Here is a 26,735-nt window from a genome sequence, read left to right on the forward strand (position 1 = left end):
AACAAACATATATTCTCCAAAATGGATCTGAGACATACTGATCTCCGTTCTTTTATTTTTTGTCATGTTTGTCTTCTAGGTTTTCTTTTTGTGTCTGGCAATTTGTGCCCACTACGTACATAATATTATCGATTCGGTGTAAAAGTAGACTTCTCTCTCTCTGCTTTCTTGATTTAATTGACGGGTCAAAAAGCAGGGCTAGCCATATCAGTCAGCAAGCTACTCTTCTCACAAATTTTTGTTCACCCTGTACTTTCTTGACTGTTTTAATCTGTACCTTTCACATATTATTGTGGCGTAGTTTACTGTTACTCTTCTTTTTTTGTCTGACTCGTATATTAACAATTGTGAGACATTTTGGGTTTTAGTGCACTACTTATTTTGTACTATATTGTTTTGTCTAAAATTAGCCTTGAATCTAGACAAAACAACAAAACAATTTTGCTCTTTAGGAGTTCAAACAGTTACGAGGTATGCAATTATCGAGCCGACCTTATGCTCAAACTTAAAGTGCTCGGAGACCCAGACTATTTTGATTACCAGCATTGCCCCTCCCCACTCCCCTCCTCGAGATCCTGCATTGCGTCTTATTCTTCGGGGGGAATGGAGGGCTCCAAAGTATACATGCCGTTTTTAACATGCACCGCACACACTTGCCACAATATACAACTCTGGAAATAGGTTTGTGCCTCGGGCAATCACCTCTCAGTCTTCGCAATATTGAAATTAAACTACAAATCACATGAACCAAAGAGAAGACTCGGCTCACACAACTTCTTATGTTGTAAATATTGAAAAAAAAAAGAAAAAAAATCGTAATTTTCAACTAAGGCTAGCCTTGTTCTGGTAAGTTCTCGTACGTCCGGGCACATTTCTTGAACTTGAGTGCGCCATTCAAAATGTGAAACGTGGAGATATTCCGTGTAAAGACAAACATATGCAAGCATTGATAGTTTTAAACTAATTGCAATTGAGACAAACGCTTATCCCTCTACTTTGCTCTAAAGCCATTGCAACCATAGTTGTAATCATGTCAAAATATCCGTGTACTCTGCATGCTTACGCAGATTCCTACGCTGCGTATTCAATTTTTGCTCCCCTTTCCTCCCCGCATAAAAAATAAAAAAATAAAAAAACAAAAAACAAAAAACAAAAAAGGGGGAACTGCCATCTTGCTGGAGCTTTACACGAGGTTTAAAACAGAACTTTGCCAATTGTCTACGTAATGATAAAGTCAGTTACTAGAGTTATCCGATGGAAGAACATTTGCAGTAGATTATGGTGAACTTAGAAAAATGTGCACTACAAACTCGTGGATAGAAATGAGAGTGCAGAAACTGCCACAATTTTGCCAACAAGTTTGCAACAAATTTATAACCAAAATTTCCAAAAACATATAACTGCAGTAGAGGCAGGTACAGTGTTAAGCTGAAACTATTGCATAATTGCACATTCTTTGATACGTGTCTGTGCTGACATGTATGCACGAGAAAGTTTAAACACACTTGCTACCATGAAGTAAATAAAGCAGTATAAAACAGAAGGGATACCAAGAGATATTGTACAGAACATGGACAGCCATAGCAAACAACCATAGCAATGTCTGACACTATTTCAATTCTTACTTCATTGATCAACTGGGAAGACATACTATAGAAGAACATTCTTGTCAAATTTAACCAATATCAATCGTTGCGGTTGGCCACTTTAAATTCCAAGTTTGCAAAACACATAAAGTCAAAACTATACCGTTGCATTCATGTTTATCTTTCAGAGCCATTGCAGGATAATCGTCTTACAAGGGAGAAATATACACAACTCAAGCCATTTAATTTTCACAAGTATATAAATAACATCAAAACCAACAAATTAACTATTGTGTTGTCATTCAACAACTTTAAAGAACACATGCTGAAGATGGATGCAAAGGAAACGATTCACTTACTCCAGATTTCAGAAATGCCAAAGGGATTTGAGTGGGAAATTGCTAAGCACTTGAAGAATATCGAGTACTTTAGTGTGATTTGCAGAGGCTATGATGGGGATAGGGCCACAGATAAAACTACCGTGGATTTGAAGTCTAAACCACTAAACCACTACTCTGCTGTTTGTGGAAACAAAAACTACACCAGAAAATTGGAGTATAATGATTGTGATTACGACTTTCACGAATTGGACATTGTGTTGTTGCTGAACTTGCCGCGGAATGATAGTGTGATGTGTTTGAAATTGGACGTCTACAATGGTTATAGGGACCTTGAGCTGATCAACGAGGTGTCAACTCTAACTGAATTGTACATGACATTTTACATTACACACGGCATTGACGTTAGAGGAGTTGACATGAAAATTACCTTGCCGTTGCAAAAAGTGTATATCAGGTGGCATGAACCCATCAAGTATTCCAAGGACACTTTGAATTTAGATTTTTTAAGTTGAGGATGTTTTGGAAACTAGGTACATTCAAGAATTATGTTTGGAATCCTACAATAGTTTTGCATGGTATTTCAAGAAATATCTCAATTGCACATTCCCCAGGTTGAGATTGTTGAGCATTTGTACTTCTGAACTTTACCATTTTGCCTATGGTGGTAAGCCTGGTCCTTATAAACTTAACCTTCTTTCTCACGACACCTTATAAATGCTTGTTATATCAACAACGTATGGTAACAAATATTATAAACAATCCAATGTTGGTGCTCTATTTTAAAGCTCTCCTCTAGCAAGTATACATTGGTGGGACGCTGAATTGATTGATTATGATGAAGAAACAAACAAATTGGATGCTTACAAGACGTGTAGTCCAACTTTGTCCTTTGCTGTAGTGGGACTGCATTGGTTAACAAACACAATGGAATTCAAAGAAAAACACTGCAGCAACTGGAGGAGCTCTTGGGATTTGCAACCGGGAACATACACTGTGGCACTGCTAGAGGGGGGAAAGAAAGTTGAATGTGTTGTTTAAAAGGATTTACGAAGATGCGGAGTTGCAAATGATTCCAAAATGCTTTCACTAGGAAATTAAAGTTTATATGTACGATGTGTATGTAAAATCTAATAATGTTTGTAGTATCTCGCCTTTGGTACATAGTAAAATACCCCCCAGCACTTAGTCTCTGCAATGCATGCTAAGGCCAACTTCATCTACGTCTCTCACAAGTTACAAAGCAATACCAATCACGACTTGTGGAGTTGAATAGCACTATTTACTCTCCACATACAGAGTGGAAATCATAGAAATCGAGTATTTATGGTCAACGTGTATAGCTTTCTCGAGTATTGCATTGATGCGTGGATCGTATTAATGCTGTAGCTGAGCAACTGCGATCAAGATTCCTTTGCCCAAGTAGATTTTATCAATGTTTAGACAGGTTGAAAAAAAAAAAAATGAAATCACAGCGTCGTTGAGTATAAATTCGACAAACAAACCTTTGTTTCCTTTGCACTCTGGAAATGGCACGAAACTGTATAGATCACACTTTGACGCTTTCGCTTGTGGGCCAAAAGCAAGCTCATGCTCTTTTTTTTTTCAACTGGGAAGACGCTGGCTATTATACGCGTAACTGGAACTGCATTTTGCACTCATGTATACACATTAACTTGCTACAAGCCACAAAGTAGTTAGTGCCATCAGTATACAAACTAGAAGATACAGACTTTACTAAGCTGTTGCAGTCGCTGCACCTTTCCTGAAACGGGCTATCAGGAGATGTTTCTTGTGTATGCGAGCTTCCCTTTAAGACTAAGCCCACGTTCGACGAGTTTATCTAAGTAACGTTCAGATTCAAACTACGTGCCGACAATCAACAGTCTTACACAATCACTAGTTGATGAAGCATACAGGACACGATTTCACCTACTTTGAATGCAATGTTGTGGGTGCTGGTGGTTTGATCAAATTAGTGTGTACGCAACTGCTTTTGTGTAAACTATCGTAAAGTTGCGATGAACGAAGAGAGAAGTCATAAATATACGAGAGATGCCTGGACATGTCAAGAAAAGCACCGAAAGCGACAGGCACCTTCAGTAGAGTGGACTGAATGGTGTGTTTATTAATACCTAAGAAACTAAACAGAGGACGTAAGCGAGGCAGAGAGTGAACCTGTTGTCTGGCTTATACTATGTAATGAGTCTACTTAAGAAAAGTAAAATAAAAAGGAATTAACTTCACGCGTTATTTTCAAAATTTTTATTTTCTATTTATTTTTTTTTTTTATTTGTTATGTTTGGAAAAGGTTATGAGCCATGGAGACGAGTTTGAAGGACTTATATCCGCAAAACTCTACAATTTTCGAGCCCACGCATGTGGTCTACGCCCGCTAATGGTAGTTTTCATCATATTCTTCATTATTATTACTCACTACAAAAACGATTCACTCCACTATGAATATCCTTGCGATGTTTAATGGACAGTGCAATCGAAAAAAAAAAAAGGTAGCTTCATAGTCCAAGAGCTCTAGTAACTTTCTTCTTCACAAAACAAAATTGCATATATGCTGAGTCTTGTTCTCCTTTGGCCTGAGAGTGTTGCTCAATTGTGCTGGTAATCAGGCTGTGGATATGGTTCCTGAAATGAGTACTTACAGCAGCTTTATCCGGTCCGAGGACAATGTTTGTCAGCATTGTTACATTAGTTTGTAGCACGATAAACAAAGGAAAGAACGTTTACGACATTCGTAACTTTAATAGTGCTCTCACTGACAATTCAATAGAAGCATGCGGTGAATATGTAGCTGGAGTTAAGTTCCTATTCCAGAAACTCCACATCTGTTTTGGGAACAGAGACACAAAACGTTGCTTCCAAAAAACTTTCTTCATGTCAAGAGTGTAAAAACGAAGGAAAAAAAAAAACAAAAAAAAGATCGGATGAGGTTGCGATGGGAACGTTGCCGTTTGTCTCAAACCGTGGCCTCGCACCATAACAGATGTTTACTTGCAATGTCTAGTAGAGATACAAGATCAGAAGAATATCGCTTGATGTCCAAATTTACCGATATGCAATGAACAGCCTTGCTGATGGAAGACAAACTTGCTTCACTTTCTTCTATTATATTGAATGGAGTTGGTATTGCAAAGCAGCTGTGTAAACTAAAGCCCTAGTTGAATGAAGACACAGGCAAACAAAAGATCTATCCACTAGCACAGTGTTCCACACCTCAAAGGAAGCTAAAAAAAAAAATAGACAAAAAACGTGGCTGGCTTTCTTTTTTTGCACTGTCTCCTAGAAAATCAACACAAACTCGAAAAATAAAAACAATCTGACTATTACATAATATATTACGTAATACTGCAACAGAGGTCTTTAGGAGTTTGACACATATTAGTCTTGTTGTACTGTCATTACCATGTACGGCAGATGCAAGCTATCTCTCTTCTCACCTATATTTTGTATCTTTTTGGTACATATACCTTTTTCGGTAGCTGTCATGAACTGTGGTGGTCAACTTTTGCTCCTCACTTCCATTTGTTGGGCATTGTTTACAAAAACAAAAAAGGTTATGAGCTTAAAATCTTTCAACTTGTCAACAGAGCATGCTACTACCACAACAACACTGGCTAACTAAATTTCAACTAAACTGGCAATATTGGTTTATATCGAGGGCCTTTGTGTAAGCAAACCAGCTTCTTCTTCCGTTACATCTAGGCGTTTCTGTGCATTTTAACACATCAACAACTGATTATATGCACACATACACATACACATACACAAGAAAAAAATAATAAATAATAATAAAAAAATAAACCAAAGTACTGTAGTACAACAACTTTAAACTTCGCGACTCACAAAATATCCGCATTTAGCCATAACCAGCAAAAATATAATCAGAGTACTCTTTCCACCTGTATTTTAACCCATGGCAACACAATAATATATAAAAGCATTGCATAATCCTCCTCTCTCATATTGTCCCGTACTTCCAACTCGTAAACCGTTTTCTCCTCCATTCATCAAATTCTGTTTTGACGTTATTGTTTTGCAACCAAGCGCAAACCTCACAATCGTTCATCAGATTTAAGAGAAGCACCACCACTCAAGAGTAAACCCCACCACCGTGTTTCAACTGTTTCAATTGTTGGCCAAATACGGATTTCCGCCATCACTTTCACTAATTGAACAAACAAACAAACAAACAGAGGTTGCAAAATGGTTTCAACTAGAATAAATGCTTTGCTCCTACTCACATTGGGTGCATTATTATCCAAAGTACACGCTGCGGATGGAGACACTACATCCTACGACGGAACCACTGTTGTTACTGTTACTCCACAAGCCACTGCCACCACCACTGTACCACAAGTGGTTGAAGAAAATGGTGTTGTGTACATCTGGACTAACGAAGCAGGTGTTTTGACTACCACCACCATTTATACCCAAACTACGACTCTTGCCAATGCTGAAGCTACCTCAACAGACCAAGGCAGTACCACAGCCACTGACACCACTCCTACTGACCAAGGGTCAAGCAGCAGTGTACCAACTGTCGAATCGACCTCCTCATCGATTTCCACCACCTCTGGCCCACCACCATCATCTGTTGCCCAAGAAACAGGAGAAGCTCAATCTTCGTCAACCACATCCCAACCAAATGAATCTTCTTCAAGTGGGGAAGTCTCCTCTTCTCCTTCTTCCGGTGCTGCTCCAGCCGCTACATCCCCATCTGATGCTACTTCAACTGCCCTTGCTACCGGAAACAGTGTTATTGTCATTCCAACCCAAGTCCCAGAAGGTGATTACTCAACAGAAACCATAACTACAAACACCGTTTTGGAAAATGGATCAACTGCAGTATTGGAATTGGTTGTATTGCACACTGCTGTATGTCATGCCTAAACCATGGATAACCTTCACTCTTGAGTAACTTCGATTCACATTTCACTTTGTATTTTATATAAAATATTTTCACTTTAATTAAACTATACCGCTTTGAAACCAAACCTCAATCACTATCACTCCAGTCCCCACTCCCTTTCTTTAACTTGTCCTTTGCCGCTCTCAAAGCCTCCTTCGTATTACGCACCTTATCCTTTGCCTTCTCCTTCAACATGGCTATAATCATCAATGTCTTTTTAATCTTATACTTTGTCTTCTCCTTCGTCACAATCGCCACAATCTCAACCAATAATTTAGCCTTCTTAACCTTTTGTTTAATAAGAAACAACGTCTTCAATATGACCAATTTAGTCTTGATTGTAAACAAAATGATAACCCTCTTTGTCTTTTTCAATATCGCAGCCGTCAATTCTTTAAGCTTGATCAACAATGCAATGGTCTTCTTTTCAATGATCCAAATCAACTTCTTCAACTTGAGAATTGGAAGAATAATCAATTTCAAAATCCCTTGTGCTTCAAATTGAACATCGCCATCTTTACTAGGAACAATAAAAATCGTATCATCATTCTCAACCATACTCTTGACCCCATCAGCTCCAGATTCAACAAATAAACTAACCAAAAACAAATTGATAGCCGTATTGGGGGAAGCACGCTTGAGAATTTCACCATCTGGATCAAATTGGATAATCATGGTGGCCCTTTCATCTTCATCATCGTCGCCACTTAAAGCCCCGCCTCCAAATCCTCTTTCTTTACCCGAAATAGCGGCAGCCTCTTGGTCCAAATCCAACTCGTCATCGATACCACCACCATCATCATCCTCGCCAAACCAATCCACCGATGAATTTGCATTTGCACCCAATTTTCCATGACTCAAAAACGAATCAATTTCAAACTCGAAAAAAGTAACAGGACTCAACGAAGAAAGAATCAAAGTCTCATTACTCTCAATCAAATGCACCACAGTCTGATTAAACTCAGTCTCCACTCCCGAAGACGCATCCAACTCCTGCCACAATTGCGATGATTGAAAATGTTGATAATTGTAAAATTTCCACGAATGGATTTCCTCCAGCTGCTCAAATTCATGAACCATATGTTCCTCCTCAATGGGGTAAAAGAGACTCTTGACATCAGTGGTGTTGGAAATAGTGTAAATTTCGGTACTAACTGCTGCCCCGACCAAAGTTGTCAACGTGACAAGTAGATATTTCAATTGCATTTCGTCGTGAGCGGGGGAGGGGAGGTGGAAGTAGTGGGTGTCTATGCTTCTATTGTTGAGACATAAAATGAAAGGCTAGAAAATAAAAAAAAAAAACAAAAACAAAAGAAAAAGTCAGCTGTAAGTCAAAATAGACGTCTCTTTGCTCCATAAAATACATAAACAAAGTCGAAGCTTTATACTACCGGCATAACAAAGATCTCTAAGCATATCAAAAAAATAAAAAAAAAAAGAAAAATAATCTGTTACCTAATTGAGGTAGTTTTGTGCTGGCATCACAAAAAAAATTGCCGCAAATAAATAAAACACAAAATGAGAAAAGTTCCTTTGGTTTAGAGTGAACGCAAAAGATAGGAAGGTTGTTGTCTTGATCCATGCTGTTACCTGCTATTTGTCTTGTGTTAGCCTTTGTAAAGTTCAGAATAGCATTGGTTAGTCCACGTGATTATCTCTTCTCACCCACCAAAATATTTCTCCTTCGTTCGCTCAGCCTTCATCAACGCATGACCTACTTTTTCATCGACCTTGTCATTTATTTTAATCTTCTCCATCATGGCCTTATCAACGATTTTATCTTTTGTCATTATAACCTTCGCTGCAACTTTCTTTACATCGTAGTCAGCTTTAGCAGCGGTTTCAATCACCACTTTTTTGATCAGTACAATAACAACCACAGTCACATCAACTGTCTTCTCTGCCACATCCAGTGCGGTATCTTTAACTTTCACAACCACTGCTTTAACCTTCATTTTGATCGAAATCAAAACCTTCTTTTTCAACAACATGATAACCTTCTTGATTAATAGGAAAGGAAGAAGAATAATTTTTTTGATGATGAGGAAAGGTAGACAAATGAGAAACTTGATGAGTAGCAACAACTTCTTCAATAGCTTAAGGGGGAGCAAAAGTAGCTTCAACAACTTTTTGGCTTGCATTTCAAACTCGTCTTCAAATTGATCATCTACGTCAATTGATATGGTTCCATTTGGAAAGTCAGCGACTGAAAAGTCATCAATTCCATAGCTCATTAGTAAACTCGTAAGGATGGCATTTTCACTCATTGGTGACGGAAATTTTAGAATGTGTTCCCTTGCATCCATCTTTAGCATAGTGGCAGTCTCATTTAACGGAAGAAGTCTGTCCAACTCAGTGGCATCATCCTCGGCAAATATTCCAATCAATTCAAGGTCAACTTGATAAAACGTGGGTGGATCAGTCAGTGTAAGTACTAACGTTTGATTGGTTTTGTTGAAATGGATCACCGTTTCATTGAAGTCTCCCAGTCCGTGGGTCATATCCTCCCACAATTGTGAATGTCTCAAATGTTCCTCATCGTAAAAATACCAAGAATGGATCTCTTCCCCGTCAATGTCGCGGGTTATGTGTCTTTCCTCTGCATTTGAAAAGTCTTGGTATCCGATAGAGCCTCCCACATAGAAACCACACACTAATGTCAATAACTGTAGAACGTGCATACCTGTTTATATTTGGGAGGGGCGGAGCGGATGGAGTAACCACATAAAAACTCCAAGCATCAAAGGGCCAAACCAGTTTAGTAAATATACAAATACAAGCATAACAAAGTAGATTATAATTTTTCCGTGAGACAATTGTAAAAGTTCTGTGCCATGTGGTTGGAGTGACAACAAAACAAATTGACAATTACTGGCATAGTATTTTTTTTTTTTTTTATTTACAGCATTTAGCGTCTCTCAAGTAACACAAAAATTCCCTTTATCATCTATTCAAAACCAGGCATTGTAGGTATTCGGGTCTGCTCTCACAAAACGGTTTGGCATGTTTTAGTTCGCTCAAGTTGAAGAACAACAATCCCAACTTTTTGTACTTGTACAACGTATAGATATCTGCCCATTTGCCTTCTGTCCAAGTGCCGAAACTGGCAACACTAACTTCTCCATCTGAGTCATTTCGGTGAAAAATACCCTTCAATTTCTTCACAAAGGACTTTGTCCTTCTCTTTTTGTTCCAAATAATCTTTTTCAATCTTGCTTTCGGAAACGATATAAACTTTAACCTTGTTTGAATCTGAATTGTTTCTCCAGAACCTGATCGGCAGATAACTGTGTTGCTCATATAGAGTTTCGTACCCAACCCATCAAGCCCATAATCGCTGGCCAAGCTTACCAACAACAATGAAACCCCAAAACTTATTCCTGGAGGAGTGGAAAGAGAGAATCCTTGAGCGTCAATATGAGTTATACTTGAAGTATTATTCACCATACGTAGACAGCCGGTTAAAGCCACGATATCTGAAAATGTGTTTGGATCCCCAGCTTCAAACTCATAAAAGGTCAAAGGGTTTGTTGATGATAGTATAAGTATTTGCTTGCTTTCGTTCAAGTATATTGTGGTTGTGTTGAACTCCTCTGGTGTGTCCTCCAATTCTCTCCATAGCTTTGACGAAACTAAATGCCTCTCATTATCGAATACCCAAGAGTGGATCTCTTCCGAATTATGGCTGAATAATGTATGCTCTTCCTTGATGAATGCGTATACAATGTGCATGATTGTTAGCACGACACTCGCGGCCTCGAATAATGGTCTCATAATGGTATAATTGTTGTTTGCTGCCAAAGTGGCTGAACTGTGTTTTGTTGGATATGCTTTTGGAAGCTAGTGATTGGAAATTTTCCTTTTGCCAAAGTTCTATTGAAAATATGTTGACAACAAGGTTGAGTGAGGAGATCCACATGTAGTGTCGCCTAAGTACTCTGAACCAATAGCTGCATGTAGTGTAGGTAGCAACTCAATCAACATCAGGCGAACCACATCTCAAAGTTCTGAGTGTAAATAAGTACCAGCCAATTTATCTCTGTCTCGTTTCTCCACTTCTTCACGCAACAGATTTCGCTTTTGTTCGAGATTGGAACTTTCTCTTTTTGCAGTATGGGTCACTCTAGCTTCGCTTACTCGATTGATTTCTTGTTGAAGTGCGTCTAACTTGTGCTGAAAAATGAGTGTCTCTCTAGCTATTAGCGATTGTTGATCTTTAAGTGCCAGCTGCAACTTTTTGACCTCTTCGTTCTTCTTTTCAATGATGTTTTGACAAAGAGTTAGCTGGTTACGCAAGTCAATGTTAACCATCTCCACTTCAGTCAACTTGCTATTGATATTATGTAATGAGTTCTCCAATGTAAACAATTTCTTATCTTCCTCATGATCGTGCTTCAACTGTTGCACTTTTAGTTGCAAGATTTCACTCTCCAACTCGTCTATTTTTTGATCTCGTCTACGTATATCTTCATTCACCTGACTCTCGTTGACCTTTGCTGTGATGGATGGAATTGTAGTAGGCATATTTTGTTTTTGTTAAATGGTGGACTGGTAGGACTGCCAAGTGTCATGTTTATGTTTTACAGATTTTTATTTTTCCAACCAAAAATAGCCTACGCGGTTAACATATGTAATTTATCTTGTAATGACCGACTAACTGTTCAGCCTCCTCATATATGCTTCTCGATAAGATGGCGGTCTGTGTCACGATGGAAGTGTACGACCCATGCATTCTCAACGTTATCTGTAGATCTACAGAGTTGATGAAAAAAAAAATGTTTATTCAGACAGAAAAGGAAGGCACTTTGAACAGAGTAACTAGAAAGGAATCTGTTCTTCTCCATTAACAACTGCGCCGTAAGAGACCACTTTATACAAGACTACTACTTGCTGTACTGTGGTCTATATATAATTTTTCACCTCAGTTTGGTCAAAGTATTCGTGTGCGGCTTGATTCAGAGAAGTCAAATATCTATCGGAGTCAAATCATTATGATTGTACAACTTTAATGTCTCTTATCTTATCTTTGCATACGAGGGACAGGAGCTCTGTTACTAGATGCTATAAGTTCTGAAGTACATCCAAGATGCCTTTGGGTCGGGTACTCGACACTCTCACATAGATCAACAAGTAAACGACCTGTTTCCACACGAATAGCAATTAATTAATTACACCATTACAATATATAAAAAAAGATGTAATGTCACGTGCATCTATACAAGCCTGAATCGGAAATTGCAATTTTCAATTTCTTTTTTTTTTTTTCTTTTTTTCTTTTTTTCTTGTTTTCTTTTTGCCTTTTAATTGTATATTGTTTGTCTATGTTGACTCACTCACTTTTTTGCACGTTGCATCATCATCATCATTATCATCGTCGTCGTCATCACCAAATTCACGTCGGATAAAGGTTTTTTTTTTTTTTTCTTTTGTTTTTTTATTTTTTCAATTTCTTCAATCATTTTGAAAAGTATTTATCCTTTTACTATTAGTCAATTAGCTACCGGAGTATATAAACCAAAACTTTAACCAATTCATTGCTTTCCCATTACTATCCAATTTCAGCCCAGCCAAGTATGACGAATCCTCAAGATATTGCAAATACAGTCAAGACTGCTTTGAACATTTCCGGTTCACCAAACGCTGTCTCGACTTCCCCAACTCAATCTTATTTGAGCCAGTACGTCCCTTCCAAGCCTACCAAGGTGTTGAAACCATTTTCTACCGGTGACATCAAAATACTATTGTTGGAGAATGTGAACCAAACTGCCATCAACATTTTTAAAGGACAGGGGTACCAAGTTGAATTTTACAAATCCTCATTACCAGAAGAAGAATTGTTGGAGAAAATCAAGGATGTTCATGCCATTGGTATTAGATCAAAAACCAAATTGACTGAAAAAATCTTGAAACATGCCAAAAATCTAGTGGTTATTGGATGCTTCTGTATTGGTACCAACCAAGTTGATTTGGATTTCGCTGCCAAATCCGGTGTTGCTGTTTTCAATTCTCCATTTTCCAACTCAAGATCAGTTGCTGAGTTGGTAATTGCTGAAATCATCACCTTGGCAAGACAATTGGGAGACAGATCAATTGAAATGCACACTGGAACATGGAACAAAGTCAGTGCCAAATGTTGGGAAATCAGAGGTAAGACCTTGGGTATTGTGGGTTATGGTCATATTGGATCACAGTTGTCGGTCTTGGCCGAAGCCATGGGTATGAATGTTATCTACTACGATACCTTGACAATTATGTCGTTGGGTAATTCTAAACAAGTGGCAACTTTGGATGAATTATTGCAAAGAGCTGACTTTGTCACTTTGCATGTTCCGGCCACTGCCGAAACCAAAAATTTGTTGAGTGCACCACAGTTTGCTGCCATGAAGGATGGTGCATACGTAATCAATGCATCTAGAGGAACAGTTGTGGATATTCCAGCATTGGTGCAAGCCATGCAAGCCGGAAAGATTGCTGGTGCTGCATTGGATGTTTATCCACATGAGCCCGCCAAGAATGGTGAAGGTTTGTTCAGCGATGAGTTGAATGACTTTGCTAGTCAATTGACCTCCTTGAGAAACGTTATTTTGACTCCACACATTGGTGGATCAACTGAAGAAGCACAATCTGCCATTGGTGTAGAGGTTGCGAATGCATTGACCAAGTATATCAATGAAGGTACTTCACAAAGTGCAGTCAATTTCCCAGAAGTCTCATTGAGACCTTTGGATTTGGACCAACAGAACGTCGTCAGAGTATTATACATTCACCACAATGTTCCAGGTGTTTTGAAAACCGTCAACAATATCTTGTCAAATCACAATATCGAGAAGCAATTCAGTGATTCGCAAGGAGATATTGCCTACTTGATGGCAGATATTTCGGACGTTGATATCAGCGATATCAAGGCGTTGTATGAACAGCTAGAACAAACACCATACAAGATTGCCACTCGTTTATTGTATTGATCAGTAGGCACTGTTTTATAGTTTGTGTTTCTGTATAAATTAATTGATTAAATAAACGGCTTTTTGTAAAGCTTTACAATATATCGATACGCGATCTTAAAAAAAAATTAAAAATAAAAATAAAAAAATAAAAACCGACCACCACATACTGCACCAACTCTTTTGTCCTCCCCACGCCGACATCATTCATAGAGCATATCCCACTTGGTTTCATCTACTGCAAATGAGTCACTCACAAGTAACCAATCCAAGTCTGTACAACTTACGTGACGTACTCCTCCTTTCTCAACTCCTACATACAAATAAGGTCCAAACCATGCAAGAATTGGAATCAATTGATCAAAACACTTTTGAAAATATACTCCTTGAATGGAAGAACCACGTGTCGACACAACTACAGCATAAGACTATTAAGATCAACACTCTCAATCAGTTGAAAGAGTTGTATCGTAAACTATTGGATAAATACAACGTGGACAATACGGAGGGCTTGGCAAATGAGGTCTACTACTTAAGGATTGAAGAATTGGAAAACATAATTGAGACCAAAAGGAAAGAATTTACAACTGTTTTGAACTCGTAGCTAGGAGTTTTTGAGAGCGTTGTCTTTGATATCTTTTACCATATATCTACAACCTCATTTGAAAAGTGTCAATAGCTGCACTCTCTGTGTCAAATAATCACCTCCTTGATTGGTTTAGTAAGACAGTCTATCGCAAACATTATGTACTTGCTGTCTTCTTGCCCATGTTTATTCTCATCTCAATTCTCGTGCTGAAAAATTGAGCAGAGATGGCGGGGAGGAAAAAGCAAAAACAAAAAAAAAAAAAAAAAAAAAAAAAAAAAAAAAAAAAAAACTGTACTCATTGATCATAGAGACCATCTTGCCACGAGTGCCCCTCTTCCAACATGGGAAAGAAAAAGTCAAATTCAGCCAGTGCTGCTCAATCAATGGAATCTTCTGTGGCACCGATTCTTGAGATTGGCTACAAAGACCCATTGTTCACAGTAGCTGCACATCCCACAAGGCCAATATTCATTTCTGGACTTGGAACGGGACATTTGTTTTGCAACACTTACGATGCATCAAAGCTAGAAGAGGAGATGGAATCGAGACGGGAAAAGGTTGCCGAGCTTGACAAACGTGCTTATGCAGAGGGCAAAATCCCACATGTCACAAAATCAGTGTCACAACTGAAAACCAAGTGGTGGACGTCTGTTGAGGAGTATCCTAACGACGCTCCAGAAGCTCAAACAAATATCACGACTGATTGGAAGACAAAACGGCACAAGGGATCGTGCAGACACGCCATCTTTGATCCCAGAAACAATTCATTGGGGGAATTTGTGTACACTTGTGGGTCAGACAACATTATCAAAAAGGCAGCCACCGACCTGGGCAAAGTTGTTGGTAAAGTAGATGTCACGAGTAACTATGACAATTCGAAAGATAAACTCACCAGATTGTGCCATTCGACAAGTCATCCGTTTTTGTTGGCGGGCAGCGAGGACGGACACGTGTTTGTATATGATTCGACAGACTTGTCTTCAAATAAACTCAAGTTCAAAGTTAGTCAAGTACACGATGACTCTATCAATCATATTTTGCTGATGTCTCAGTCACCTTACCATTATCTTACACTCGGCTCAACCACCTTGGCTCATATTGATATCAGAAAGGGGATCATAACTCAATCCGATGACCAAGAGGACGAATTGTTGGCGATGTCGTACACTACTGATGAATTGGGAGACGGCAAAGCTGACACTGTGTTGGTTAGCCATGGGGAAGGAATTGTTACCATTTGGAGAAATTCTAAAAATAACCTAATGGATCAGTTGTCACGTATCAAAATCAACAAAACAGCATCGATTGACGCAATTGTGCCCACAATGAACAACGATTCGGAGGAGTTAGCCCACTCAGTTTGGTGTGGAGATAGCGATGGTTTGCTTCATCGCATCAATTATAAAAGAGGGAAGGTCGTTGAAACTCGAGTACACTCCACAGTACTGGGGAAATACGGACCTGTTGATGAAGTTAGTATGTTGGATATTGATTTTGAGTATCGATTGATAAGTGCTGGAATGGATAGATTAAAGCTATGGTCAAATAAGGAGACTGATGATGTCGATGAGGGTGATGATAGTGACGACAACCTCAGTGATAGTGAGAATGGGTCTGGATCTTCTATGAGTGAAGTCTTAACCAGCGGTGATTCTGGACTTGACCTGGAGGACGAGGATGACAATGATGCAAATGAGGGCAGTGAGGTAGATGATGTAGAAGAGCTATCAGAAGATGGTGATGATGTGGATGAAGATACAAAAGATATACCTCCTGCTTACAAACGTAAAAGGAGGGACTTTTCCGAGCTTATCACCAAACCTAAAACCAAAGCCATTGATATCAACAAGCTCACAAAACACGATGGTACAGAGAATGACACATCTCAGCCACAACTGAAGAAACAAAAGACAAAAGAAAAGAAGCTCACCACCAAGCAAATAAGAAACATGCAGAAGCACGAACACGGTATACGAAGGTTTGAAGGGCTCTAGGGGATCGTATTTTAGTAGGTTGTGTAGTATAGACACTATGCATTTTTGCAACTTGTACTGTTCACTCACAAAATTTTTGTTCTGGTAAGTGCGTCGAACGAGTTTGCTTATCAATATGCCACAACCACAATTTCAAATCTGCGCTCACTGCTCGTACCACGCATATTACCTACTTGCATAACCATCCATGGAAAATATCTTCACGGTACATGATGTTGTGTTAAGCAGGCGAGGGTCCTACATCTTGGGAACTTTGATCTTGTCTTCTCACCACCTTGTATTTACATTCACAACAAATCAAAAGCACACCTCCTCGTCATCAGCTACTCAAGCACAGCAGAAGGAAATATGGATATGTTACCCTATAATCGAAAGGATTGCAAAATCTAGAGGATCAACATGGCTAAACAATAATACCGCAGGATCAAACACTTCCAGCCTCGAGTATCGAATATCATCGGCGATAAATTCATCATCTGCAGCGACATCCAACTCCCCTTCACCTCAGCCACAGCCTGTGGCTCCTCAGGTTGAAGGTTTTGATAACTATAGTGCTTCAAATATCAGGTTACAATGTAAGGATTTTACCTACTTTTCATTTGATTTCAAGAATGATTTAATATGCACCCAAGTGTTTAACAAAATGAGTTCATTGGCCACTACTGTGAAAACTGAAAACGACATCAAGGCACTATATGCATACTCATATGTTCCAAACAACTTGGAAAAAGAATTGGATGTTAGAGGTTGGGATATATATGACCCAGTGGCGGAGTACACCAGGCTAGGGTTGATTTCAAGCAATGCAGATGACAAGTACTGGAGAGTAAGTGAGGTCAATGCAGAGTACAAGTTTTGTCCATCTTACCCTCGAATACTAATAGTGCCGAACTCCATATCGGATAATGTATTGAAACATGCAGCAAAATTTAGATCGAAACAAAGAATACCAGCAGTGGTGTATAAACACCGATCCAATATCAACGGAAATGTTATTGCTAGGTGTGCTCAACCATTGGTGGGGTTGAATTTGCAAAATCGATCCATTCAGGATGAAAAGTTGATTGGAGAGATTTTCCACTGTCAAGATGCTGAGCGTGCTAGACGCTTGAAGATGGAGCAGTCTGGTGACATTACCGATTACCAGTCACAGCAAATGCAACGTAACCTTCTAGTTGACTTGCGACCGGTAACAAATGCAATGGCACAGCATGCGTTGGGTGCAGGGACGGAAAACGTAGACAACTACAAGAACAAAAAGAGTCGAAGTAATGATGCCAATGATGACGAGAGCAATGCCCATTCTTCTAAAAGTCCACGCCAAGTTGACAAGATATTTAGCAATATTGATAACATCCATGTGGTGCGAGACTCACTTACGAAGTTGACCACGATTTTGAATGACCTCGATCGATTTCAACAACCAACTGATCCCAATCAGCAGCAAAATACATCCGCTGCAGCAACTTTACAAAATGCACTAACAAAGACACAGTGGTTGACCCGCCTTTCCATAATCTTGCAATCAGTTGATAGAATAACCAAATCAGTTCACCTAAATAATACAAATGTGATTATTCACTGTTCTGATGGGTGGGATCGAACCTCACAGGTTTCTGCATTGGCGCAATTGTGTCTAGACCCGTATTACAGGACTTTGAAGGGATTCATGGTGTTGATTGAAAAAGAATGGGTTAGCTTTGGGTTCAAGTTCAATACGAGAGCTGATCATGGTGGTTGCATTGGCGCAGTTATGAAGAAGGAGTCCAAGAAGCATCAGCCACCTCAATCTGGCAACGTTAATAGTAACGGCAACGGCAACGGCAATGGTAACAGTAACAGTAACAGTAACAGTAACAGTAACAGTAACAGGACTGATGAGCAATCATCCGAGATATCAATTGACAGCTTGCAATTGGAAAATACGTTGGCTAATGAAGTTTCCGGTGCGGCAAGTGGGGCAGCAGCGAGTGTCACTTCCTTCTTGCAAAAAGCAGCCAGGGCTGCTCGTGATATCAAAAATAGCGCTCAAAATGGATTGTCCAGCTACCCCAATGGACATCGCACTGGCTCACCTGAATCCAATACCGACAAACGATTTTACTCATCATCATCGTCATCATCTAGCATCTATGGTGGAAGCAACGAGCGTTCGCCCGTTTTCCACCAATTCTTAGACTGTGTCTATCAAATCGTTCGTCAGCATCCTACAAAGTTTCAGTTTAACACGAGGTTTCTCAAGAGACTTTTGTATCATTACTATTCTTGTCAATATGGATCCTTCTTGTGCGATTCCGAACGCGAATTACTACAAGTGCATAAATGTTATGAGTCGACTGTGTCCATTTGGGATTATTTCAACTCACGACCAAATGAATTTCTAAACAAATCGTATGCTGAAGATGACGAAGTCATCTTTTTCAATTCGTCTGATTTGAAATGGTGGTTTGAGTTGTATGGACGATCGGATGAGGAGATGAATGGATTATCCAACTCTTTGGACAAAAAGTTTGCACAAATGTTGAAGAAGGAGTAGATAGAGTTTGTAGGGAATACATAATGTGCAACGAGGTTGTATTTGAGAACTTTCTTATTCGTGTTGATCTCTGTAACTGATGGATTAGATAATTTTTTTTCGTATCCCTCTAGGTATACACAAAGAAAATCTGTGTAGGAGGAAATAAACACAGCTGTACGTAATTCGAGACTATCGCGTGTAGGATGTTTTGCATAATTTTCCTTGGAGCCCTGGTATTGGAAGGGTAGAATATAGAAATGACCTTGTTAGAATCAAACAAAGTTCTAGTTATCAGCAAATACAGAAACTTTATTTCCATTCGCTACTTAATGAAAACAACACAAAAACAGAAGCATTTTTCGTCACTCTTGTTGATGGTCTAACTTACGGTATACTGATCAACTACCATGACATTGAGACATGGTTGCAAAGTACCACTTCTCATTACGCGCTTCTCATCTACGTGGGCCACCAGTGGAGTTCAAGGTGTGCAAGGTAGAATCCCAAGCTATAAACCCCCATCAATCAACACAAGTCAATCTGTCTCCATAACGGATCCGTATCAAATATACCAGACCTATGTGACCGTGGGGATATTGGAAAGAGATGAAGCACAAATCAGAGTGATGAAAGAGTTTCAAAAACTATATCATCGCGTTATTGATTACGTGCCACCAGAGGATTTATCCATCAAGATGAGCTTATTATTGAGACAGATTGAATTGAAACAAGCGGAGCAAAACACGAGAAGCAAGTCGCCGTTGCGGTTTTTGAAAAAGGATTCAGGACGCGAAAAGCAATCGTTGGTGAGATTCCTAACTGACGAGGAGGCGTTGCTCAATTTCCCCTCGCCTCAAGGTCTTTTGGTCAATGGTGACGTTGGATCTGGTAAATCGTTGCTTATGGACATTTTCGCTTCGTCACTACCGCACGCGTCAAAGATGCGTTGGCACTATAATAATTTCATGTTATATGTGTATAATGAAATACACAATATACAACAACAAAGATTGAAAACCATGGATTGGAAAATGCATGAATTCAAAATGGAAAATGAGTTTATTCTCTATGAGATTGCGCAAAAAATGATCCAAAGAAATACGATATTGATGTTAGACGAGTTTGTGTTGCCTGATATTGCCAGTGCCAATATAATCAAGATATTGTTTACGTTTTACTTTAAACTTGGTGGTGTTCTTGTTGCAACGTCGAATAAATTGCCGGAGGAGTTGTATTCCGCACAGTTTAGCAAGGGTAAGTTCAAGAGTTTTGTGGGAATCTTGAATGCAAGATGTATATCGATTGACATTAATTCTGGCAAGGACTATCGGACGCACTTTGCCAACAAGTCGTTGGAAAAGTCCCACTTAGTTGTGCGAAAAGATAACCCGGAGCAAGAGGAGGAGTGGGATCGTTTGATCAAATCTAAGGCCCTAAGTATTACTGAAGGGTCTCTTGACATGGATAAGCCGCTATCAAGTTTGGGTACTCCTTCCTCGGTTACAGTTTACAACCGAACCACCCGTATTCCATTGACATTCAACAACGACTCCATATGTTATCTCGACTTTGCAGAAATTTGTCAAGGGCTCACTTCATCTTCTGACTACATCTCAATTGCGTCCAAATACCGGACAATAGTATTGGACAATGTGCCCATCATGACGACAAGGATGAAAAATGAAGCACGAAGGTTTATAACATTGTTGGATGCAATATACGAAGCCAAGTGTCAATTCTTTATGAGGTCACAAGTTGAGGTCGACTATCTATTTTTCCCCGATGCACTCAAGATTGATGATGAGAAATTTACAACGTATTTGAAACTTCATACAGGTGCAGACACTGTTATTGACAGGTTAGAGGTACAGGACGAAGAGATGTATGCTAAAACATCCATAGCCATGGAAAACCCGTACAGGCCAAACATAGCATCCTACGATAAAGAAGATACGCAGCACTATAACGAGCCCAGTAAAATCAACACGACCAAATCCAATTTCGCCAACATCAAAGTTTTTACTGGTGACGATGAAAAATTTGCATTCAAGCGGGCAGTTTCAAGAATTAAGGAAATGATCGGGTCTGACGTTTGGAGAAGTTCAGAACGTTGGGTTCCGATCGATGTCACAATGAGACCATGGGAGCAACAAAGTAGGGCTAGTAGCAGCACTACCATGGTGAATCCAAGGGGGAGTGATGTACATGGAGAAGAACAAAAGGTGAAGGACTTGCTTGAAGAGAAATCAATGAAGGAGATCAGGAAAGAGATTAGCGACACCCTTCCACGTCGTTATTCGCAAAATGAAGGTATATCGTTTCCCTTGTTCAACTCAAAAGTTGCACCTGTGTTTCGCAACTTGCTGCATTTCTGGGCGATGGGGCCCTGGACTAGCCAACAGGAGAAAAGGTTGAAAGATGCAATAAGTCGTAGCTGGATTAGGTCTAGTGCAAGAAATGATAAAAATGAGTAGGTCTCATGTACACTAAGTTAATGACGTGGGGAGATACATCCGCAAAGGAGTGCCAAAATTGGCATTTAAAGTAACAATTGGACATATAGAAGCGTTAAATGCAACGTCAATCTCAACTGCAGACTTCTCATGCTTTTTTGACAAACTGCACGACCTCGTTAAATCAGTTTTCGCATCCTTTACAATGTACGCAACGAAGAGAAAAAATTTCACTTTTTCTTCTTCTTCTTCTTCTTCTTCTTCTTCTTTTTGCTCTTTGATACGAAATGCATTCTATTCACTGCACCATTTAGTATTGAATGAATGAGTGGAGGGGAAAAGAACTGCTAGATCAAAAAGCATTGTCGAAATAGATACCTCATACTGAACTATGCGTGAATGTTTTTTTCAATTTGTTTTGTAAAATCGTTCTGATACCTTGTGTGTATATTTGGATCTTGATGTTTCGACACATTTATTTAAGCTCTAGCTTTGTGAGTGAGTGGATTGTTACGGGAAGAAGGGGAAAGGGAGTCGTAAGGATTGATGTTGTCTAGATTGGAGTTGCTTCCTTGGAAGAAGGCATTGCAGCCATGTGAACAGACGTGGTGGTGCTTTGCATGTCTAGAAATCCAATGTCGCTTTTTTTTTTCACCTGATTTTCGTCTTTTGTTGTGTTTTTTTTTTTTGTTATGTCTCTCTGTTATGCAAGCCACCCGCTTTTTTTTTTTATCAACTTTGTTTTACACTGTTGTTATTGTGGGAAACAGTGTCGTCTCTTCACAAACGCATTGACAAAGATGTTCTAGAATCAGTCAATGTCGTGGTGACTTTGTACAATGTCTCCATGCGTGTTTCAAAATTTAATTAAACACAATCAATCGATTGTTCCTGACTCCTAATCGCAAAGCAAATCGGACAGTGTTCCCCCCCCCCTAAATCCGCTTCCACTCCTTATAACATCAAATGTGAGAAAACACAATGTAGCAGAGTGAACGTTACTTCGAAAGAAAAATCTAGGTCCCCTCTTCTCGTTAGCCAGGATCCTCTTTTACAATTAACTTTACATTCCGACTTGAGCTGTCGTCGTGCCGTCCAATTACGCGGAACCATATCACCCGCAAAGAAAAAAAAAAGTATTTAACCATAGTTGCAGATCAAGAACTAAGAAACGCAAGAGAGAAAGATTACAAAAAAAAATGAAAAAAAAAAATACGCCCTGCCCCACCACGAACAATAGATCGCTGTTCTCCGTTAAGAAGACAGGCGTCAATGTTCGTCAATCTAATTTCTTTTGTTTTTTTTTTTTTCTTTCCCCCTATTGTTTGTACACTACAGTATAGTTTCAATTGTTTGTCTCTCTCAATTCCGCCTCAATTTTTTCCAACAATCGGAATTCCCAATCGAAAAGAGTAGACAAGTACAACACCAACTACAATATCCAAGTTTGCTCTACATTTGTCTCTGGAGGTTATTTCATTGGGCTACAATGCTGTTGTTTAGTTCATGAATCGTTATAATTACTCTATAATCTATCTAATTCATAACATGTAAAAAAAGAAAACAAAAGAATAAAGGAAAGTAAGACATTGGGGGTACGTGAAAGGAAAGGAAAAGACACTTTTGGACGCGTAATCTCTCCCTCTAATGTTGAGAATAGAATTGGCTCATAAAAGTGTGTAAATAATCGTTAAAAGGAGCGTAATCTCATTAAAAAAAATAAGGGAGAAGGATGAAGGGGGGGATAAATGAAAGTGTTGAATGTGATAAGTTGGTTCTCTCTCTCTCTAGTCGTTTCTACCTTGAGCATCTCCACCACCGCCACCACCATTCAACATGGAAAAATTGAAATCGCGATTCAACCGTTCTTCAATTTTCAAAATCAAAGTATCAATTTGACATCGTGAACTATCTTGTTGCAATTGCAAATTGTGCAAGTCATATTGTGAACACCATCCAGAAGCATCCAATTTTTCCTTAGTCTTTTGGAAAACATCGTCAATAGAGTGTTTTTGATTAGTTAGGAAATCGGAGTACTTGAGCAAATCTTCAACAGTTGTCATTTCTTCAATGGAGTTGACTTGTGTCGAGGATGAAGCCATCTGTGGCTGCTGCTGCTGCTGATGTTGTTGTTGATGATGTTTTGTACCGGTTGTGGTAAAATATGACCCTGTTGAAGACACGGACTTGTTCATCGACACCGACGAAGACGTCCGTGTGGGTCTTGCTGTTGTAGTTGGGGTAGAAGCAACACTAGGAGCAACTTGACTCTGTGTCTGTGTCTGTGTCTGCGCAGCCAAGCAATCGAAATAATTTTGTTCAATGTTGTTCAATGTTGCCTTTGTAGATTGCAAATTTTCACTGAAAGTAATTACTGGTGACGCCAATAAAGGTGGTGGGGTAATTGGTGTGAATATTGCGTTTCCTGTACCTTGACTACAAGCACGAGATCGTTTGGCACGGAGCAAGGAGGTCAACGAAGATGTAGTTGATGTTGAGGACGAAGAATTGTTGTGTTGGTGTCTGCTTTGTCTTTGTGGTTGTGGTGCTGGCGGTTGCTGAAATTGGCCACTCAATTGGCCAGCAATGCTATTAGTAAACATATTTGACGCAGGAACCGACTTGGTACTACCTGGTGTTGTTACAGGCGTTCCTGTTGAAGTGGCAGTAACAGGTACATTTCTATCTTCAGTTTGCAACGGACTCAACAGTGGTCTTGTGGGGAATGGGTTGGCTGTGATTGAGTTTATTGCTGAAAAAACACCAGGTTTAGAGTTTACGGGGGTGGAACTTGATGATGTGAGATCATTTTTGTTGCTATTGTTGCTGTTGCCGTTGATATGTTTCAGACTAAAAAGAGTGTCAGCTCCACTATTCAGACTTGAGTTACTTCCCAACGACAACTTGCGTATCCCATTCTTCAAATTCTTCAAACGTTTCAAAGGACTGGTCTTTTCATTTGGTGTAGTAGTGTTTGAAGAGGAAGACATTATTTGTGAAACTTTATTGTTGTTTGAGTTTAGTGCAGATAATTGGGTACTGGATCCAGATAAGCCACCTAAAGCAGATGACAAGAGTGCTGAATCACTTAGATTGGAGCTAGATGGGTGTTGGTGCAGTTTCAGAAGCGTTGGGAAATATTGCATAGTCTGTGACTGTGACTGCAGCTGTTGATGTTGTTGTTGGTGTTGCTGATCTATTAAAAAAGTAGGTGAATCCAATGCATAGTTGGAGTAAGAACTCTTGCCATTTTGATATATTGGATTAAACTCGGAGGAGTTGATACTGTAGTTGGTGCTTGCATCATCGTCCCTGTCTTCGTTGTAGTCGTTGCCGTTGCCGTTGCCGTTGCCGTTATCTGTAGTTTGAAACTTGTTTGTAGTATCATGAACAGAAGTTGATGTGGAATGTAGATCTTCAATATTTGCCGAGTTAGGAATGGAAAATGGAGTGGCGTTTAAAGGAGATTTCAAGTCTTCGATAGCATCGGGTAATGGAGGTAAAAGAACCTCTTCTTCATCAGCTGGAGTGGTGCCGGAATTTGGTTGTGATTGTGACTGTTGCTGTTGCTGTTGCTGTTGCTGTTGCTGCAGCGTTTGTTGTTGGTGTATCTTCTGTAACTGAGCGGGAGAGGGTGGTGGTAGTATCCCAGCATTCACTACAGGGGCATTAATCACAGGAGTGCCTGGTGTTGAAGTATTTATTAAAAGTAAAGGCTGTGGTGACTGCAAGACTGTTGATGTTTTTGATGGTACGGTTTGAGATGAAGCCCGGTTGGGTATACTTGTGGTGCTTGATTGTGCTGAGATAGTACTGAATCTCGCCTGCTGTTGGTGTTGTTGTTCTGATTGTGACTGTGACTGTGACAGCAGTGGCGATCGCAGACTGAGTGAAAAGTGGTGATGGGTTTGATTATCAGTGTAGTAGTTAAGGTCGTCGTCTGATGGTAACAGCAGTTGGGCTAGTGGGTGTTGCTGTTGTTGTTGTTGTTGATCTGAGGGCTTGGTTGTGGTTGTAATGCTCCTAGGTATACTTGTGCTGTCACTGGTGTAATGTCGTTTCTGTTCTTCATGTTCTTCTTCAAGTACAATACCCAATCCACCAAAGTCACTCATCGTAAAGAGGTTGTGCAAACAATTGTTGTTGTAGTAGTAGTAGTAGTAGTGGTAGTATTAGGAGGAGGAGATAGTGAAGAAATGGTATGTGTTTGCTGTTGTTGTTGTGTGTTGTATATGTATTGATAAATTCAAAGTGATTACAGGTATTATTATATATACATCAATGCAGTAGTGTGTGTCTCCTTTTATTTTCTTTTTTTTTTTTCAAATCTGAAGAAATTAAAAAAAATTAAAATTAAAATTAAAATTAAAACAAAAAATTAAAAAAAAAAAATAAAGAATAAGAAACTTGTGTGTGTTTTGTGTTTTGTGTTTTGTGTTTTGTCTCTGCTTGATGAGATATATCAAACAATATCTAGTGCAATACACAATATACATAAGCCCCTTATATACAGGTAGATACACATACAAACACACACACACACACACTGATATCCTTATATCGTGACATCAGTGTCACTCTACAGTATCCACATCATCATAGATCTGTAGATCACACTCTTTTCCCATTATCCACACGTAATCATCTTCAATTGTGAATAGCTGCAGAGAGGATCTCATTCACAATATATTGTTACTACTACTACAACTCAGCTGTGGTAACAAAGACAAGTAAACATCTTTTTATACACCCTTATAACAAAATTAACGGTTTCGTCTTTGTTACAACAAGTCTGATCCTTTGTAAAATTATGATCTACATTCTCTTCATTACAACATCAGATCAACCTCTCCAGCTCCAGTTTTGACAAAAAACTAGTTGCGTGTGTATATACATACATGTGTACACTCTCTTTGTCCAAGCTATGTATTTCTTGCAAATATTACCCAAGCGTATATACCACTGTCTATAAAATATGTGGGCTTTGTTAACGTATACTGGTCCTATTATATATATATAAAGTGAGGGCACAGAATGAAAAAACAAAAAAGTTAGTTGGTCATCCTGCATATAGTTGCTAGTAGACCAATCAAAATTAAACAAATCTATTGTTCATTTGTATTACAAGATATAGGGGCGATGCCTTTCACAAAGTCAAACGAGATAGAGACAGAGATAGAGACAGAGACAGAGAAGGCTTCTCCAATACTAAAGGACACCTCTGCGTACTATCTAACTTACTAGACAGCCACTCTTGACATTAGCAAAGCATTTGTTTACAATGTAAATGTACATTCACTTTTCAAAACAAAAGAACTTTCATATAGAAGTAAAACCGCTGTCAAAAAATAAATGTTCCATCAAACGTATTCATAGAACAAACACA

The 26,735-nt window shown here is 39.2% G+C and overlaps 10 protein-coding genes across 10 annotated transcripts; 6 read left to right on the forward strand and 4 right to left on the reverse strand. All coding sequences in view use genetic code 12, as the record gives it.

Moving 5' to 3' along the window:
* Window positions 1–1,917: 1,917 nt before the first annotated feature.
* On the forward strand, window positions 1,918–2,439 carry KGF57_000755 (uncharacterized protein; the record flags this gene model as incomplete). The annotated part of the gene is made up of 1 exon (XM_051755256.1): window positions 1,918–2,439. The coding sequence occupies one exon, from the start codon at window positions 1,918–1,920 to the stop codon at window positions 2,437–2,439; it is 522 nt and encodes a 173-aa protein (XP_051610753.1).
* A 3,706-nt stretch (window positions 2,440–6,145) lies between these two features.
* Window positions 6,146–6,832, forward strand: KGF57_000756 (uncharacterized protein; the record flags this gene model as incomplete). Its single annotated transcript, XM_051755257.1, has 1 exon — window positions 6,146–6,832. The coding sequence occupies one exon, from the start codon at window positions 6,146–6,148 to the stop codon at window positions 6,830–6,832; it is 687 nt and encodes a 228-aa protein (XP_051610754.1).
* Window positions 6,833–6,938: 106 nt separating this feature from the next.
* On the reverse strand, window positions 6,939–8,057 carry KGF57_000757 (uncharacterized protein; the record flags this gene model as incomplete). Its single annotated transcript, XM_051755258.1, has 1 exon — window positions 6,939–8,057. One exon carries the CDS (start codon window positions 8,055–8,057, stop codon window positions 6,939–6,941), a length of 1,119 nt encoding a protein of 372 aa, XP_051610755.1.
* Window positions 8,058–8,512: 455 nt separating this feature from the next.
* Window positions 8,513–10,625, reverse strand: KGF57_000758 (uncharacterized protein; the record flags this gene model as incomplete). The annotated part of the gene is made up of 2 exons (XM_051755259.1): window positions 8,513–9,517; window positions 9,810–10,625. 2 exons carry the CDS (start codon window positions 10,623–10,625, stop codon window positions 8,513–8,515), a joined length of 1,821 nt encoding a protein of 606 aa, XP_051610756.1.
* A 225-nt stretch (window positions 10,626–10,850) lies between these two features.
* On the reverse strand, window positions 10,851–11,375 carry KIP4 (Kip4p; the record flags this gene model as incomplete). The annotated part of the gene is made up of 1 exon (XM_051755260.1): window positions 10,851–11,375. The coding sequence occupies one exon, from the start codon at window positions 11,373–11,375 to the stop codon at window positions 10,851–10,853; it is 525 nt and encodes a 174-aa protein (XP_051610757.1).
* A 1,049-nt stretch (window positions 11,376–12,424) lies between these two features.
* Window positions 12,425–13,816, forward strand: SER33 (phosphoglycerate dehydrogenase; the record flags this gene model as incomplete). The annotated part of the gene is made up of 1 exon (XM_051755262.1): window positions 12,425–13,816. One exon carries the CDS (start codon window positions 12,425–12,427, stop codon window positions 13,814–13,816), a length of 1,392 nt encoding a protein of 463 aa, XP_051610758.1.
* Window positions 13,817–14,725: 909 nt separating this feature from the next.
* Window positions 14,726–16,378, forward strand: JIP5 (Jip5p; the record flags this gene model as incomplete). The annotated part of the gene is made up of 1 exon (XM_051755263.1): window positions 14,726–16,378. The coding sequence occupies one exon, from the start codon at window positions 14,726–14,728 to the stop codon at window positions 16,376–16,378; it is 1,653 nt and encodes a 550-aa protein (XP_051610759.1).
* A 187-nt stretch (window positions 16,379–16,565) lies between these two features.
* On the forward strand, window positions 16,566–18,914 carry KGF57_000762 (phosphatidylinositol-3-phosphatase; the record flags this gene model as incomplete). Its single annotated transcript, XM_051755264.1, has 1 exon — window positions 16,566–18,914. The coding sequence occupies one exon, from the start codon at window positions 16,566–16,568 to the stop codon at window positions 18,912–18,914; it is 2,349 nt and encodes a 782-aa protein (XP_051610760.1).
* Window positions 18,915–19,303: 389 nt separating this feature from the next.
* On the forward strand, window positions 19,304–21,370 carry AFG1 (Afg1p; the record flags this gene model as incomplete). Its single annotated transcript, XM_051755265.1, has 1 exon — window positions 19,304–21,370. The coding sequence occupies one exon, from the start codon at window positions 19,304–19,306 to the stop codon at window positions 21,368–21,370; it is 2,067 nt and encodes a 688-aa protein (XP_051610761.1).
* A 1,766-nt stretch (window positions 21,371–23,136) lies between these two features.
* Window positions 23,137–25,464, reverse strand: KGF57_000764 (uncharacterized protein; the record flags this gene model as incomplete). The annotated part of the gene is made up of 1 exon (XM_051755266.1): window positions 23,137–25,464. The coding sequence occupies one exon, from the start codon at window positions 25,462–25,464 to the stop codon at window positions 23,137–23,139; it is 2,328 nt and encodes a 775-aa protein (XP_051610762.1).
* Between the last annotated feature and the right edge of the window lie 1,271 nt (window positions 25,465–26,735).

The sequence above is a fragment of the Candida theae genome, assembly GCF_024610275.1.
Source record: "Candida theae strain CBS 12239 chromosome Unknown scaffold13, whole genome shotgun sequence".
NCBI lineage: Eukaryota > Fungi > Ascomycota > Pichiomycetes > Serinales > Debaryomycetaceae > Lodderomyces > Lodderomyces theae.